Source organism: Misgurnus anguillicaudatus, chromosome 4 (assembly GCF_027580225.2).
Source record: "Misgurnus anguillicaudatus chromosome 4, ASM2758022v2, whole genome shotgun sequence".
In the NCBI taxonomy this organism is placed as follows: Eukaryota; Metazoa; Chordata; class Actinopteri; order Cypriniformes; family Cobitidae; genus Misgurnus; species Misgurnus anguillicaudatus.
This window is the reverse complement of record NC_073340.2, coordinates 16,557,101-16,573,770: the sequence shown is the minus strand read 5'-3', so window position 1 is coordinate 16,573,770 and position 16,670 is coordinate 16,557,101. Positions and strand designations below refer to the sequence as shown.

Genomic DNA, 16,670 nt, shown 5'->3' with positions numbered 1-16,670 from the left:
ACCACATTCATTTCTAATTATTTTAAACCAGACCGACCCGATGCCAGTTTAAACCAGTACTATTAAAATATTTAAAACAGATAAAATACGAGGAAGCGGTTAAGTGCAGTTCGATTGACGTAAACCTTTGTTGTGTCATTTAATAGCATTTCCTCTTTTTATCAAGTGGTGTTGGTATTTACACCTAAAAGCCTGTATGTGAAAACTTGACGCATATATTTGAAAAATTATTATTAAGTATTACGTTTGCAAAACTCTTTTATATTTTACAATTAACATTTTCAAAACGTAAATCACAAAACAGATTGCCAATAATAAAAACTTGTCGCATACTAAATAGTTACGGACCTTTAAAGCTCCCGTAAAAAAAAAAAAAACATTTTAAGGCACAGTGTTTGGTTTCGTGAAATGTAAAAAAAAAATAACATTATTATGAATACTAGCGTTTGCATAGTAAAAATGCAGTAATTTAAAAGACTTATTTTTTCCAATTTTATTTATTTTTCCTCACTTCCTCACAAGGGTCTTTTGGGATTTAAAGGAGTCGTGCGCCATCTAGTGGATTAAAATTACAATCGTATCTTAAATGATGGTCGATTAAAAATGTATCTAATCTCTGAGTATATCTTCAGTTTAAAAAACGTCGGTTCATCCGGATATCGGTTTGTGTATTTGAGAAATATGTAGGGATTTGCTGCGGTTACACTTTCATTCCTACAGTCGCGCTCGGTTGACACTTGCCAATCCCAACTCGTTGAGCTGTCACAGGTTGGCCGTTTCCCAATCCGATGGCTGCAGCCTGCGAAGGTAACATTTCCAGGGTGCATACGTCATCAAGACTGTCTTATTTCCGAATATTAACAATTATAAAGTTGACTATTTTTCTTAGTTAATCGTATATTGCTGTAATATGCTTATGACTTGCGAATGTAATGCTCAGTCTTCTTAAATAAACCAGGCTTGGTGACGTATGCAGGCAGCACATGCGACCTCCGCAGGCTGCAGCCTTCGGATTGATAAACGGCCGTTGTGTCTAAAAACCTAGTAAGCTAGACAGCATTTGTGGATCCTGTGACTGATCTGACTCGGAAGAGATCAGAAATGCTGTCTAGATAGGCTGCTCACGAGCTTTTAAAACACGCCCGCGTCGCTCGCTGAAAGCAGCGCTACAGCCGCGGCCGATTCCAGCAGCATTCATCTGCTCCGGGCAAACCATCTGACATCACAGGTTATTCGCTCTGACAAAAGCAACAAATCAGCCATTTTAGCCCTGTGTGTATATCAATGCAAAAACAACAAAGCTATCACGAGGAACAAAAGCAAAAGGGTGACAGTTTAAAACAATAATAAAAACCACCAGGGTCTTTCATTTCCGCGAGTTGCTTGTTTTCGCACTGATTTCTAGTATGTGCCACATGTGATTGTAGGAATGTGGAGCATGAGTTCACAACAGCCCATCACCTACAGGTAAGTGTTTTATTAAATTTACACATTACATGTTTGTACAACTAGATAATGCTTAGGGTTGTTTTTGTATCAATGCTATTTCCTGCTTATACGGTATGTAATGGATACGACGAAGCCACAGATTGGAAATGAATCTTTGACCTGCTCAATGTCATTGAATGTTTCTTTTTTATATTATTTTAAATATTGGACCGCAGTTTTACTTAAGAATGTTGTCACATTAGTCAAAAGCATCATGTCTAATATTAATTCTCTAGTTTTATTAATACAGTAGATCTTGATCTAGGCTACTTGTATCGTATGTGTATGTTTAAAGTAACGTTATGCATGCAATGTAACTCATGAAAAGTTTTTTCAACCAGAGAAGATGGAAAACTGTTAAATGTATATGTATATATAAATTAAGTTGATTTCTATGTGAACGTTGATATCACACACTTCAGGCATACTACAGTAGAGAGATAAATAACTGTATATTCAATATATTTTAAGCACATACAAAAACACTGTAATGGGGACAATGGTCAATTTGTTATTACTGTATATTTGAACAGTCATATGTTTTGTTGATAGTTTATAATCTGACTTCACAAAAAAAACACGTTTGCAAATTGCAGGTTGTATTTTAGTTACACAACAATGTTGAAAAACCACTCAGCCCTTTTTGAAAATGCTTTAAATTTTACTGTATTAACCCTCCTTAAACTCCAACAAAGCGCACTTATAGTAATCTTAATCTACACACAGGATTATTGTTTTGATCTAGACAATATCTTTAATAGTAATTGAGTAAAACCAAATTAAAGATTGAAATTAAAGTGAAATCAATGATTGAAATCAAACTTTAATGCTCCTAATTTCATAATTAGTTTAGGAGACTATCTTGGATTTCAAAGACAGGATCATATATGACGCCTAAATCCCTTTGCTAGTATCGATGTGGGTAGACAGTAGCTAATTCATAATCTAATTGAACCACCTTTTTTTTAACAAGTAAACTTACTGATGAGAAAACGTGGGGCATTAATATAAATATTTTATATGGTTATTTTATATGCAATTATTTTCTCCATAATGCAAATAATTTACATTATAATTTTTATTTGGAGCCCTCATTATCAGTGATTGCTCAGTGTTAAATTTCACATCTCTCTTACCCCATGCTTTTATTTTAACAGTGCATCTGATTTAAGTTGCCATGGCAGCATTAATCTGTGAATTTATTTCTATGGCGGTGAGACTTTTTCATTTAATTCTGTTCATTTGCGAAAGTGTGCCACGGCTGTAAGCTTTCAAACAGTAATAGACCTCAAAGTGAGAAACTGTCCAATGTGTATCCAGCATTGTGCTCGGTAAAAAACCCTGACCAAGGATTTTTTTCACAGCTGAAGATATCCATGAGTCACAATATTTTGCTGCATGGTAACAAGCTGTCATAGCAACTGTAGCACAGATTCTGGACCGAATAACCTTGTTATTTGGACCGAAATACAAAAATTCATTTGATAATCCCTGTGGAAATGCACTAGGCACGGTAACCGTGTAAATGGATTAGGATGAATACGCTAGTAGGAAATAAAAACAAAGTGAAAGTGTTGAATGTGCAGAAAGCATCGTGTCTTTGTTGTCTGCTCTTAAATGGAAAGGCTGCATCGACCCGGTGGCCTATTAAGTGGTGCCGTGTTGCCAGATACAATGTTTCTTGCTCCTCAGCTTGGAATCGTCTTGGGAGATGACAGATGGATGCTTAGGGAGGATCGGAGCCTGCCAGCAAACATCATAAACTTACCATGGACCAGGGCTTCAGTTTCAGCACGCTGGTGAGTGGCAGTGTGGGAGGAAGGGGGTGGTGGGGGACAGCTGATCTTACTTTCAGGGATGGATAAGGTCCTGTGACTCATTTCCATTAGCATTCCCACTGCAGCTGCTCTGTCATTCAGATCCCGGAAGGGGAGGGAGGGATGCAACGGATATAAACCCTCATACACACACACACACACACATACACTATGCATCCCCTGTGATCAAACGCAGTCTTTTATTCCGGCCACCCAAAAACATTAAGTTTGGCCCTCCACCAGTATTCACAGATTTTTGTACGCATACTGTTCGAAAGTCAAGCAAACTGTCATGTCAGCAATGGTAACAGCTCCACAGGCCCTTATTGGAGTCCTTCTGTGTCCTGCTGCATGTTGATAAGACGCCCACTCTTTTCAGTCACCCTACAAAAAAACAGAGGCTCTCTGTAGTGATTAGTATGAGAGCCATTGGTGCCGGGTGTTCCGGTTCGCTCAAGCTGGGCGATGAATAGAGCTTATGTTGTGTGTATCCGAGGCCTGTGATGACGTTCCGCATCTTTGGTGTTTTACAGAAAAAGCTAGCGGCCGAGCCGGACTACACCGACATCACTCTACCGGCGGTCGAGCGAGTTCGGGCCCTCAGCAAAATGGGCTTTAACATCGAGATAAATGAAGACATCACGCCATGGCGTTACTTCCGCTCCGGAGTGGAGATGGAGCGTATGGCAGCCGTTTATCTTGAAGAGGGCAGTCTGGAGAACGCCTTTGTCCTCTACAACAAATTCATCACGTACTGTCTTTTAGCATATTGTTACTCTATAGGGCTTTTCACACTGCGCTTAACCCTGAGTTATCTTTGTTTCAAACCCTGCTTTTAACCCTAGGTTAAGGATCGTTTTACACTTGTAATTTAGAAGCGAGGTTAGCCCTGAAATTAACCCAGGGTTGGCCCTGCTTTTGTCGGGTAAAGCTCGTATTGCGGTGCCAAATGCACGCAGTGTGAAACAAAGCAGGGTTCGAATGTTATGACCCCAATTAAACACAGCTGAAGCAGCTAATGAAGGTGTTCAGGGATGATTGATAATGGCAGACGGGGGTGTGGGAGCAGGGTTGGGGACGCCTGGCCTAGGGTTTGGGAGTGCGCAGTGTGGGGCGTCGGATTGTGAATGCCCAGGGTTATTTCTTAACCCATGTGAAACAGGCAACCCAGATTATTCCATTAAGTATTTCCAGTGTGAAAAGCCCTTTTGTGTACACTGCCAGTCAAATGTTTGTACACGGTTGATTGAATTCTTTTTTTTGTGATCATAGAGGAATTTATTTTTAAATCAATAATTTGGATTGCTTTAAGTCTCCCTGTAGTCAAGAATTTTATCAGCTAAAACGCCTATTTAAGTATCATAATATCATATATATAAAAGTTTTACCTGTCACAGTAATTTCTTCATTTTTACACCCTTGCCTCATTTAGTATATGCAGATCTATGAATATGTGAATTAGTCTCGCCTCTACTCAATTGCATAGCTCAGGCCATTTAGATAAAGTGAGGAAAATAAGTATTTGAACACCCTTTTATTTTGCAAGTTCTCCCGCTTGGAGGTCACGGAGGGGTCTGAAATTGTCATCGTAGGTGCATGTCGACTTTGAGAGACATAATCTAAAAAAAATCCAGAAATCACAATGTATCATTTTTTAACTATTTATTTGTATGATACAGCTGCAAATAAGTATTTGAACACCTGTCTATCAGCTAGAATTCTGACCCTCAAAGACCTGTTAGTCTGCTTTTAAAATGTCCACCTCCACTCCATTTATTATCCTAAATTAGATGCACCTGTTTGAGGTTGTTAGCTGCATAAAGACACCTGTCCACCCCATACAATCAGTAAGAATCCAACTACTAACATGGCCAAGACCAAAGAGTTGTCCAAAGACACCAGACACAAAATTGTACACCTCCACAAGGCTGAAAAGGGCTACGGGGAAATTGCCAAGCAGCTTGGTGAAAAAAGGTCCACTGTTGAAGCAATACACTAAGTAATACAATACACTTAGCGTATTACTAGGTAATACACTAAGACATCATGGTTTGAAATCATGCATGGCACGGAAGGTTCCCCTGCTTAAACCAGCACATGTCCAGGCCCGTCTTAAGTTTGCCATTTTGTATGATCCAGAGGAGTCATGAAAGAAAGTCATGTGGTCAGATGAGACCAAAATAGAACTTTTTTGTCATAATTCCACTAAATGTGTTTGAAGAAGAATGATGAGTACCATCCCAAGAACACCATCCCTACTGTGAAGCATGGGGGTGGTAGCATCATCCTTTGGGGGTGTTTTTCTGCACATGGGACAGGGCGACTGCACTGTATTAAGGAGAGGATGACCGGGGCCATGTATTGCGAGATTTTGGGAGAACAACCTCCTTCCCACACTAAATGCGTTGTCCCAGAATCCACCCATCTCTGTGTTATTATTGAAACAACACATTTTGTGTTACTTTAACACAAAATCAACACAAAATGTTAAAATGACACATAATGTGTTTAAAGCTTACCGCACAATGATGTGTAAAAAATTAACACTTCCTTTCTAAGAGTGTGTCTCTCACAGTGGACATGCACCTACGATGACGGTTTCGGACCCCTTCATGGTTTCTAAGTGGGAGAATTTGCAAAATAGCAGGGTGTTCAAATACTTATTTTCCTCACTGTAAATATGCAAATTAGTAGCCAAATATATAAATAGATGTTACAGTTTTAAACACATAACTGCTAAGTTCAGTTTCACACAATGCATTTGTGAACTGCACATTTGCGTCACTAATCTTTTAGCGTTGATGCTAACAGGTGTGAGCAGCACAGAAGCAGAGCTGAAGAGCTGTGCTGCAATCGTTTCAGCGCTGAGTTTATGCGGCATTAATACATAATATCTATGACTCGAACTACTGATCCACACATTTAACTGCGTTGATGTGATTGGTTACAATAAAACATCACATAGACATATAAACAACACTTAAAACATTTTCTCCACAGGGGGATTTTAACAGATTTGTCCAGTAGCATTTCAGATACCTGCACTTCAGAAAAAAATTACAAAAGCTGTCACCGGAACGTTACCCTTTTAAAAGGCCCTAGTTTGGATGAGTTTTATTACTCTCATATATGGAAAATATTATAAAAAAGTAAGTTGTGCTTAAACATTTGACTGGTACAGTAGTATACATTTACTAAATCTAAATTTATTGTCATTTTTTAAATACATTTTATTGTCATTTAATAAAAATGTAATAATATTTATTCTATAAAACATTTAGTCATCTAAAAAATGTATTCCTCTATCCTTTGTCATAATATCCATTGTATAGTTATGTGCCACCAATACTAAGTGTTTTCCTATTTCACATCCTTACAGTTTATTTGTTGAGAAGCTCCCCACTCACAGGGACTATCAGCAGTGCAACATCCCTGAAAAGCAAGTGATTATGAAGGTAAGGCCCTCGGCGTATGACTCTGATGGAGCCCTGTGGCGCTTAGCCACGGTACTGTAAATCTAATTAATTAACATCATACTCATTTATGGTGGCTAGAGGACTTGTCAGCTTCACAGCTGCTCATACGGTGGGTTTGCCTTGTCTGGGCGCATGTTCTGCTTTCATTTAGGCATTTAGCGTGAAATGAAACCAACTTTGAGGCCCAAAGGGTCATTCCAGCCTGATCTCACAAGAATTCGTATGCATTTTACGAGTTGGCTAATTCGTTTTTGTGCGAAGTGAATCTTTCAAAAACATAAGATTATCATATGAAAAACATAAGAAACCCCACCCCTGATGTCAACATCACAGGTGCCAAAGCAAATCGTACAAAAATGTGTGCATGGGGACAAACAAATTAATAAAAATTAGCCAACTTATAATATATGGATTGCCCGAATTGGACATACGAATTGCCATGAGATAGCATTGATCATTCTGGTCTATGTAATGTATCAGATTCCTGATTAAAACAGGTTTGACTAGAACACATTTTTGCTGGTCACTCAAGATATAAAATGTTACAATATTCAACCCCCTAAACTCTGCAGACCTGCCAAATATAGAAGTTGTGGAGCAGAAAGTTTTCTGTATAATAAAATTTGTATCAATTTACTCCAAATTATGTTAGTAGATGATTCTATTAAATTCAGGCATGACCAATTCTGCAAAAATTGTAATTATACTGCAGAGCATAAAATAATTTTTGTATTTGTGTGTGTATATATATATATATATATATATATATATATATATATATATATATATATATATATATATATATATATATATATATATATATATATATATATATATATATATATATATATATACAAATACAAATACAAATACAAAAAAATACAAATTACATAGACCATGTAATTTGGTCTCATGGCAATTCGTACGTTTATAATATATAGAAAGATTTTAGTTCAGGCTTTACAGTCATTTTTCTTGTTTTGGGTAAAGATTTTCAAGTCAAGGCTTTCCAGTATTTTTTTTGCTTTATACTTTTGAAACAAAAACGCTTTTGTCTCTTTCATTTTGAGTGTCATCTGAACAGTCACCTGAAAGTCTAAGCACATTGACATGATGTTTGTGGAGTGAGCTGAAGTCCCTGAATGCAAAATATGAGTAATTGGCTTAAGTGTCTTTCATCCAGACGGCCTTCAAGAATCATTACATTTTTCCCCGAGAGCATTAGCTATCTCTTATTGATTCGGCACTCGCTGTAACACAAACCCTAATGTTTACCCCATTATCCTTTCAACATTTCTAGAAATTACAGGAGGTGGCTTTTCCACGTAAGGATCAATTGAAGCGACTTCTCCATGAAAAATACAACAAAGAACACAGCGAATATCTGAAAAGTCAGGTACCCATCCAACTGCAGTAATATTAGTCGGTCGTATCAAACTCATGTGTTACTGAATAAACTTCTGGATATAGACTTTGAATTGGCATGGAAATGTACACTTCATTTTGTTTAGATAAATGTAGTAAAATGGGAGCCTGTGAAAGTCATTTTTTGGTGATTTACTGTTTTCTACATGAAATCATGTAATGTGAAATTAGAACCTGGATATCTATATTATTGACTAACGGTACATTCACACGGGGCGAAAGCGTTAGCGCTTGACAGAAGGCTTGTCTAAAGCGTGGCCAACAGGCAATCACAGTGGCCGCAACCCATGCTCCGGTCTTCCATAAACGTAATTGGCTGGCTCTGCCTAGGTTATTTGCATAAGGCGATCTGATTGGCTGACGCACGCGTTGCCGCTTGAAAAGTTGAGAAATGTTCAACTTCTGCCATGAGCAACAGCACTGACACAGCGCCGATGGATCCACAATTCAGTTTGGCAACGCATGACGTTACCCATTAAAAGTGAATGGGAAGCGTTAATGTTCATGCCTCGTGTGAATGTACCGTAAGGTCATGATAGTGTAAAATCTAATTTTGATGCTCTTAATTTTATAAGACTTTAGCCTAGATTTCGCAAACAGGATCACAAATTGTAGTTTATACCATTATACTGTGTGTTTGTGGACAGAGCCAAGCCAGGGCAGTTGAGATGTGTGGAGATCGGCTACAGAAGATGTCTCTGTTGGAAGAGGAGAGGCAACGTGTGGCGCATCTCAGGAAGATGCAGATCGAGTCGGAGCAGTTTCGCTATTTTGAGGATCAGTTGCGCAGACAAGAGCTGGCCAGTCGCAGGGACGAGGCTGTCCCCAAAGTGCCTGAACAAACCGATGGGTCCTGCTTATCCCAGACCCAGAGAAACCATGTGCGCCTTGACCCCAATCGTAATAAACCAGCCGTCCCTGTCCCTAAACCGGCAGCAACGTTAGCAGCTGTACAAAATCAGCATCTTCACATGTCCTTTTTTTGCTTTATTATACGACTCCACTTGATTCTTATTGTTTAGTCGCAGCGTTCAAATATTTTTGTTTATTGAAAATCACCTTTTTCTTACATATAAATATAGTTACTATTGTATTAAGCCACTCAGTTAAGACCCCAAATATACCAATATGTGTGATACAAATCCCTTTAGCTTCACAGGGTATTTATTTATTGCTAAATATCAGACTGCTTGTAGCTCATTAATTTATTTATTTCACATTATTAGCCATACTAATATATTCTTGTCTGGTTTTAGATCAGCGTGTGGAAGGCCTGAGGCGAGTCTTAATCCCACGAGACCTGACATACAGGTTTCTTCTTTTGGCTGACAGTAACACAGCCAGAGGGGTTGAGACGTGTGGAGTGCTCTGTGGAAAGCTGGTAAGATCTTAAAGCAAACAAACCTCTTTGCCGGAGTGATATTCTTTTGAATAGACTTTCAAACAGTGACTAAGCTGAAGTTCCTGGTTTTGTGACATGATTCTGGGAGTAAGTGTGAATATGGGTTGTGGAGTATTTAAAAGTCATTTATTATCCTGTTATCATGCATCATCGCCTTTTCAAACTCATTGTTAGAACACAAGCATTGCACAATTGGTGTTAATAAGATGTGTTGATGTGACCCATGAAGAGGAATTCCTCATATTGTACTTAACCTACTTAAAGTGTCAGTTTACAGTTTACACAGAATTGAAAGTTTATTCATCTGTGACTCACCCTCTTTCTTTAGTGGAATGCAAGAGGTGTCTTATATTTCCTGTATTCTGTGGAAGAAAGTCACACAGATTTATAAAGTAAATGTGAACAGAATTGAATTTTACTTCTGAGTGTTATCCCTGCCATGAAAGCATGCAAATTGCATTTAGACTGTATTAAATGCATTTATGCATTTACATTGTTGCATAGTATTTGTAAGGGATGCACCGATATATATCGGCTTAAAATCAGTATTAAAATCAATGGGTATGGAAAAATGCATCATATCTCATTATGTGTGATGATTTTGAATTGGGTGACAACCGAATTGCAGTTTGTACTCTCTGCACTTTTAGGAGTTCACATAATACTTTGAAACAAGGAGTAAAAAGCAAAACTATTGGTGTCTATTGGTATCAGTAAATGTCATTCTAAGTCAGTGTTTCTTAAACTTTTTCAGCCCAAGGACTACTTTATCTTCCATTTTTTTTCTGAGGACCACCTAACAGAATCCCACTCTAACACTCCCCCAAAAAACAACAAATTAGGAAGGATAAGCTAAGTTTAAGTTTAATATGCAACTGTTTCAAGTCAAAAACAAATTTTTTAAAAACAAATGCAATGCTATGTTCAGAAATTATTATATGAATTTTATTTCATTTGAAAAAGTAAATGTGAAATGAGTTACAGCTTAATATGAACAACAAACTGCACATGTGGAAAAAAAATGCAATTAAACATACTGTAATAGCCTAGGTCCCACTTTATGTCATTCCAAAGAGGAATTAGTTTAAAACTGAGGTGGTGGGTATATGAAGTCTATGGTTGTAACTATGTTCCCTTTATTGTCCAAAATCACTGAAATTACAGGGATTTTACACATGCAACAAAAACTAGTACATTACAAAACTAATAGATCTGTGGATTTTAGCTGCTTTCAGTTGACGCTTGATCTTTTAATTTGACTCCTCTTTGGTTTAGCCAACCGATCCATTTTTACGTTATTAAAACCGAAAGGCAAGAACTGATATCACAGTTAAATTAATCAACATTAAAAATCGACTTACTTAAGTGACGGAGTAACACTTGCCTTATTTAGGTCATCTTTTGGCGGACCACTGGGGGCTTTGGCGGACCACTAGTGCAGCATTAACTAGTTTTTTGTACATTTATAAAAAGATGATGTAATATAAAGTATGTTGTTATAAATGTAAATACATACTTTGAAAATATAAAAAAAACTTCCAGGACCGTTAAAATGCATCATCATCACTCTGTTGAAAAGGGTCCATATTCACGGTGACACTAGTCCTTGCTCGTAAGCTTCTGCGAGTGTTAACGTCATAATCCGTATACACTTAACATAGCAGCCAAGCCAAGGGAAGATACTCGTTTTAAAACTAGGAAAACTGCCAACCACTAAAGGACAAATTCAAGAGTCACTTATATATTCATTTGTCTCATATTTACCACAGCTACTTTAAAATTTCACAAGCTTTTGGCTGGCTGGCTGATATAGCTGCTAATTCCCATTTGTGCCTAGCTTTGACGACATGTGCTTCCTGCCGAACTGAAATCTTTGCATTTTTTTACAGACTCACAATGAGTTCATGCTCACCCATGTGATTGTCCCTAAGCAGTCTGCTGGCCCAGATTACTGTGACATGGAGAATGTAGAAGAGCTGTTTAGTTACCAGGACCATCACAACCTTCTGACCCTCGGCTGGATCCATGTGGGTGTCTCTCGTCTCTCTTTATCTCTATATTATTATTCTATAATACAATTTAGCTGTACATTTAATGTATCCTCTCACACCTTTTGCACTTGAAACACAATGATGATGATCAATTTTTAATAAAGCACTGAATTGGTGAATGATATATTAAAGCAATAGTCTACTCATTTTTAATATTAAAATATGTTATTACCTTAACTAAGAATTGTTGATACATCCCTCTATCATCTGTGTGCGTGCACGTAAGCGCTGGAGCACGCTGCGACACTTCGATAGCATTTAGCTTGGCCTCATTCATTCAATGGTATCAATCAGAGATAAAGTTAGAAGTGACCAAACACATCAACGTTTTTCCTATTTAAGACGAGTAGTTATACGAGCAAGTTTGGTGGTACAAAATAAAACGTAGCGCTTTTCTAAGTGGATTTAAAAGAGGAACTATATTGTATGGCGTAATAGCACTTTTGGGAGTACTTCGACTCGCCTGAAAAGTCCGCTCCCCTTCTCCCTCTCATAATGGGAGAGGGAGGGTGTTACTGCGCCGAGTCGAAGTACTCCCAAAAGTGCTATTACGCCATACAATATAGTTCCTCTTTTAAATCCGCTTAGAAAAGCGCTACGTTTTATTTTGTACCACCAAACTTGCTCCTATAACTACTCGTCTTAAATAGGAAAAACGTTGATGTGTTTGGTCACTTCTAACTTTATCTCTAAATGGTACCATTGAATGAATGGGGCTAAGCTAAATGCTATCGAAGCGTCGCAGCGCGCTACAGCGCTTACGTGCACGCACACAGATGATAGAGGGATATATCAACAATTCTTAGTTAAGGTAATAACATATTTTAATATTGAAAATGAGTAGACTATTCCTTTAAGGAGTGGTAGACCATGTGCTTAATGTATTAATCTATTTTTTGCATAATCAAATAGTAAAGTGATAGTTCACTCAAAAATTATTATTTTTTTGTTCTGATTTACTCACCCTCATGACTAACCCCTCTCTTTCTTCCATGGAGCACAAAAGAAGACATTTTGACAGTAATGTTGATTACTCTTTTCTGTGCAATGACAATGAATGCCCTAAAAGGTCACAAATGAACTATAAAACCACAAAGTTGTCCATAACAGCTTTAATTTCAGTGTCTCACGCAAAGCTGTTGCATGATTCAGAATACATCTGGTAGAATTTGTCATTTTGTGCTCCACAGAAAGAAAAACCACATGAGGATGAGTCAATAATTACATAATTTTAATTTGTGGGTAAACTATACCTTTAAAGGTACATTGTGTATATACTTATAGAAGAATCTCTTGACAGAAATGCAATATAATATACATAACTATATTATCAGTAATATATAAAGACCTTACAAAATGAAATCTGTTGTTGTTATCTACATACACCACATGAAAGTCGCCGGCATGTTTCTACAGTAGCCTTAAACAGACAAACCAGAATGTTTTTTGTCTCTATGTTGTCTCAGATGATGACATGTTTGTCCCGATGCGGCTACCGTAGCTTCTATATGCATTTTGTAAGGGAGACTGAGCCATTGGTTGCAATTCACAATCTTACAGCTAGATGCTGCTAAAATGTACACACAGCACCTTTAAAGGAAAACACCACCATTTTTTTATATTTTACTATGTTTCTACCTCAACTTAGACTAATTAATACATCCCTAGCTTTTTTCAATGCGTGCACTTAATCATTGTACAGGACGTCGTGAATGTGTTAGCATTTAGCCTAGCACCATTCATTCCTTAGGATCCAAACAGGGATGAATTTAGGAGCCACCTGTTTTCACTGTTTAAAGATTGTTGCATGAGTAGTTACACGAGTAAGTATGGTGGCACAAAATAAAAGATGTCGATTTTTTTTGGGCAGATAAAAAGTGAGAGCTGTGTTGTATGGTGGAGGAGCACTTAGTTTGCAGCACTTCGACCTTTGGCGCAGTAATATTGACAGAAGTTTGAGCGAGAGGGGGATGAGTCAGGAGTGATGATGTTTTTATCTGCTTAAAAGTTTTATTTTGTGCCACCATACTCGTGTAACTACTCATGTCTTTAAATATGGAAAACATGGAAGTGTTTGGTGGCTTCTAAATTCATCCCTGTTTGGATCCTAAGGAATGAATGGGCCTAGGCTAAATGCTAACACATTCACAATGCGCTGTACAAAGATTAAGCACGCGCATTGAATAAAGATAGATATGTATTAATTAGTCTAAGTTGAGGTAAGAACATAATAAAATATAAAAAAAGGTGGTGTTTTCCTTTAAGGGGCATCAACTTGGAAACGGCATAATAAACCATTCGGTGCCCACATGGGAGTAATCAGCAATGAGAAGAAATAATAATAATTTAAATAAATTTGCTTGTTTCTCCCACAGACACATCCGACACAGACGGCCTTTCTATCCAGCGTGGATCTTCACACACACAGCTCTTATCAGCTTATGCTACCGGAGGCCATCGCTATTGTTTGTGCACCTAAACACAATGAGTATGATGCTCTCAAACCTCCCACACCCTCCATTGTGCCCATAATACCTCAAGGTTTTTCAATTTACAGCGATTAATAATTAATTTATTATTTAACAATAGATGCATTAATACACCTATGAACCACATCTCTGGGTTCATGAATAACATTTAGAAATTCAACACAATCCCATTTATGGATTTGTGGTGAACAGCTTAGATGAGCTAGTGTTGTGGTTTCAGGCTCTTGAGTAATGTTTAAAAGCACCACAGAAAATGTTTACACATTTTAAAATGCATATTTGCATGAATTAAACATTACGCTTACAATAATATATAACAGTACTATTATTATAGTTTTGCATGTAAGAAGGCAGCTAAGTTAGTGAAATATGACAGAATGGCAATAATGTGTTTACAATTGTGATGTTTTTGCTTTTTTAGCACAGGAGTATTTAGACTGACCAGCACTGGAATGGGAGAAGTGGCCGGTTGCAGATTGAAAGGTTTTCATCCTCACTCGAAAGATCCGCCTTTGTTCACTGTAAGAGCCCAGATGTCTCCTTTAACATGAAAATCAGCACATTTGGCTTGTTTCATTGTCGCAAAAGTGAAACGCTTTTAGAGAAATGAAAGATGGCGGTTTCTGTTTGCAGATTTGCAAGCACGTTGTGGTGAAGGACTTGAAAACGACAGTGCTGGACCTCAGGTGACAGGAGAATCGGATACTTCCGAAAACCATTGAGAAGATCTGCTACGATCTGTGTTTACTTGAAGGCTTTTTTGTATTTATTTATTTCACATAAAAGTACTGTGGAATGGGAGTTTTCAGCCGAGCAGTTTGCTGTGAGCAGGTTAACTGAAACTATCAAGATGCTCCTATGTTGTTTTGTGTTTTTTAGATCATTGTTGGCTTTTTGTTTGTGGCCAGGTGTTTTTAAAACCTTTTGTCAGAGGTTTCGTCTCTACTGAGCAGATGGCTTTTTTGGTTCTTTGTCCTCAAGGTGGCATCATTTGGCAAGGCATAGTGCGAGACTGCAGCCAACTGTTTCCTGGACTTTTTGTAAGAAAGTTTCACCTTTTTGATAAACGCTTATATCATTTGCAGTGCTCACTGTAACACAGTAGATGCTGAAAAGTGATTTATTGCTTTTTAAAATGACAAATAACAGAAAATTCTTGTCGTGTTTAGTCGGTTTAAAATATGATTCAATGACTTTGGAGTAATTACTATTATAACAGCCCTACTGAAAGGACCAGCTAAAACCAGCCTTAACTGGTTGACTGGTTTTAGCTGCTTAAGTTGGTGTAGCAGGCTGGTTTTAGAGGGGTTTTGGCCATTTTTTTAGTTGGTCAGGCCTGGGAGACCAGCTGACCCAATAGCTTGACCAGGCTGGAAGACCAGCTACTTCCATCAAAACCAGCTTAAGACCAGCCAACCAGCTTAGCTTCCAGCCTGGTCAAGCTGTTGGGTCTGCTGGTCTGACCAACTACAGTAAGACCAAGTGTCCAAAATCCAGCCTGCTACACCATGCTACTTTTCAGTAGGGACGTGAGGAAATGTATAGTATAATGGTTTAAAATAGTTAATGGTTTACTCACAATAGTGCAAAATACACAAAGAATCTGACTTTCAATACAATTGAGACTGTTTAAGTCTTTCAAACATAAATCCAACAAGGCAATATATTTGTGCTGGTTATTGAGCTGATTTTCTTCACCAACTCAAGCCTGTTTTGTAAAATGTGGATCTGATTCAAACTGAATCTTTGCTTAAAAATAAAGTAAAAACCAAAGGTCCCACAACTGCAAACAAAACTTTGCCATTAGAGCCTTGACTGCTGTCATCTCAGGGTAACATTTCCTCATTTTAAGAAACTGATGTGAATTTTGGTCTCCTCTAGTTTTGAGACGGTTGAAGTTGTCTCACCAGCAGATGATTCAAATGTGTGAAGAGCTATGAGCTGGCACGTGTGATTCAGATAGCGTTCAGTAAACCGTGTGTGTCATGTAAAATGTGGATTGGATTGTGTCATAAGTTTGTGGCTGTGTGCCATTGGTTCCTCTGAAATCTGCAGTGCTCTTGTTGCTCTTTGTGCACAGGAAACTATAAGGATGTGTCTGTACAAGCAACATATCGGCCCATTTGTTCATTAAAGAAACCTGTGTTTAAAGATTTACCTGTGTTTGATTTAGAGTGAAACACCTCATGGAAGGTTTTAGAAATGCAGCTGCTGTACATTACATTACAGTATGCACATCATGTGTTATAATAAAAGGCTGTAGGTTTTTTTAGGCTGATGCATGATAGACTACTCATGGTTTTAACATTTTACAGATATGTAGTCTCTAGTGTGTATTTAATTATTGAACCATTTCCTTTGTTTACTGTAAACCTGAAACTAGCAGTGTAGTAATCTGTTCAACAATAACTTATTCCAGCCAAATATCAAAATGATCCCATTGTTTACTCACCCTTGGAGTTATTTTAGTAAATGTCCTTGCTCTTCCAAGCTTTATAATGGTAGGAAGCCGGGATCGGGGA

At 37.8% G+C, this 16,670-nt stretch overlaps 1 protein-coding gene across 4 annotated transcripts; it reads left to right on the top strand.

Annotated features, from left to right (window-relative positions):
* The first annotated feature begins 1,021 nt into the window (after positions 1-1,021).
* On the top strand, positions 1,022-16,303 carry stambpl1 (STAM binding protein-like 1). 4 transcript variants are annotated; one of them, XM_073866798.1, is made up of 12 exons: positions 1,025-1,228; positions 1,428-1,467; positions 3,181-3,287; positions 3,839-4,056; positions 6,685-6,760; positions 8,082-8,177; positions 8,854-9,169; positions 9,469-9,587; positions 11,498-11,635; positions 14,035-14,147; positions 14,570-14,669; positions 14,782-16,303. In XM_073866798.1, exons 3-12 carry the CDS (start codon positions 3,258-3,260, stop codon positions 14,836-14,838), a joined length of 1,263 nt encoding a protein of 420 aa, XP_073722899.1. In that variant the 5' UTR covers positions 1,025-1,228; positions 1,428-1,467; positions 3,181-3,257; the 3' UTR covers positions 14,839-16,303. The 4 variants fall into 4 exon arrangements, with proteins under 4 accessions (XP_073722900.1, XP_073722899.1, XP_073722898.1 ...); XM_073866797.1 differs by having other exon boundaries at positions 1,025-1,327; XM_073866796.1 differs by having other exon boundaries at positions 1,025-1,467.
* Positions 16,304-16,670: the final 367 nt, after the last annotated feature.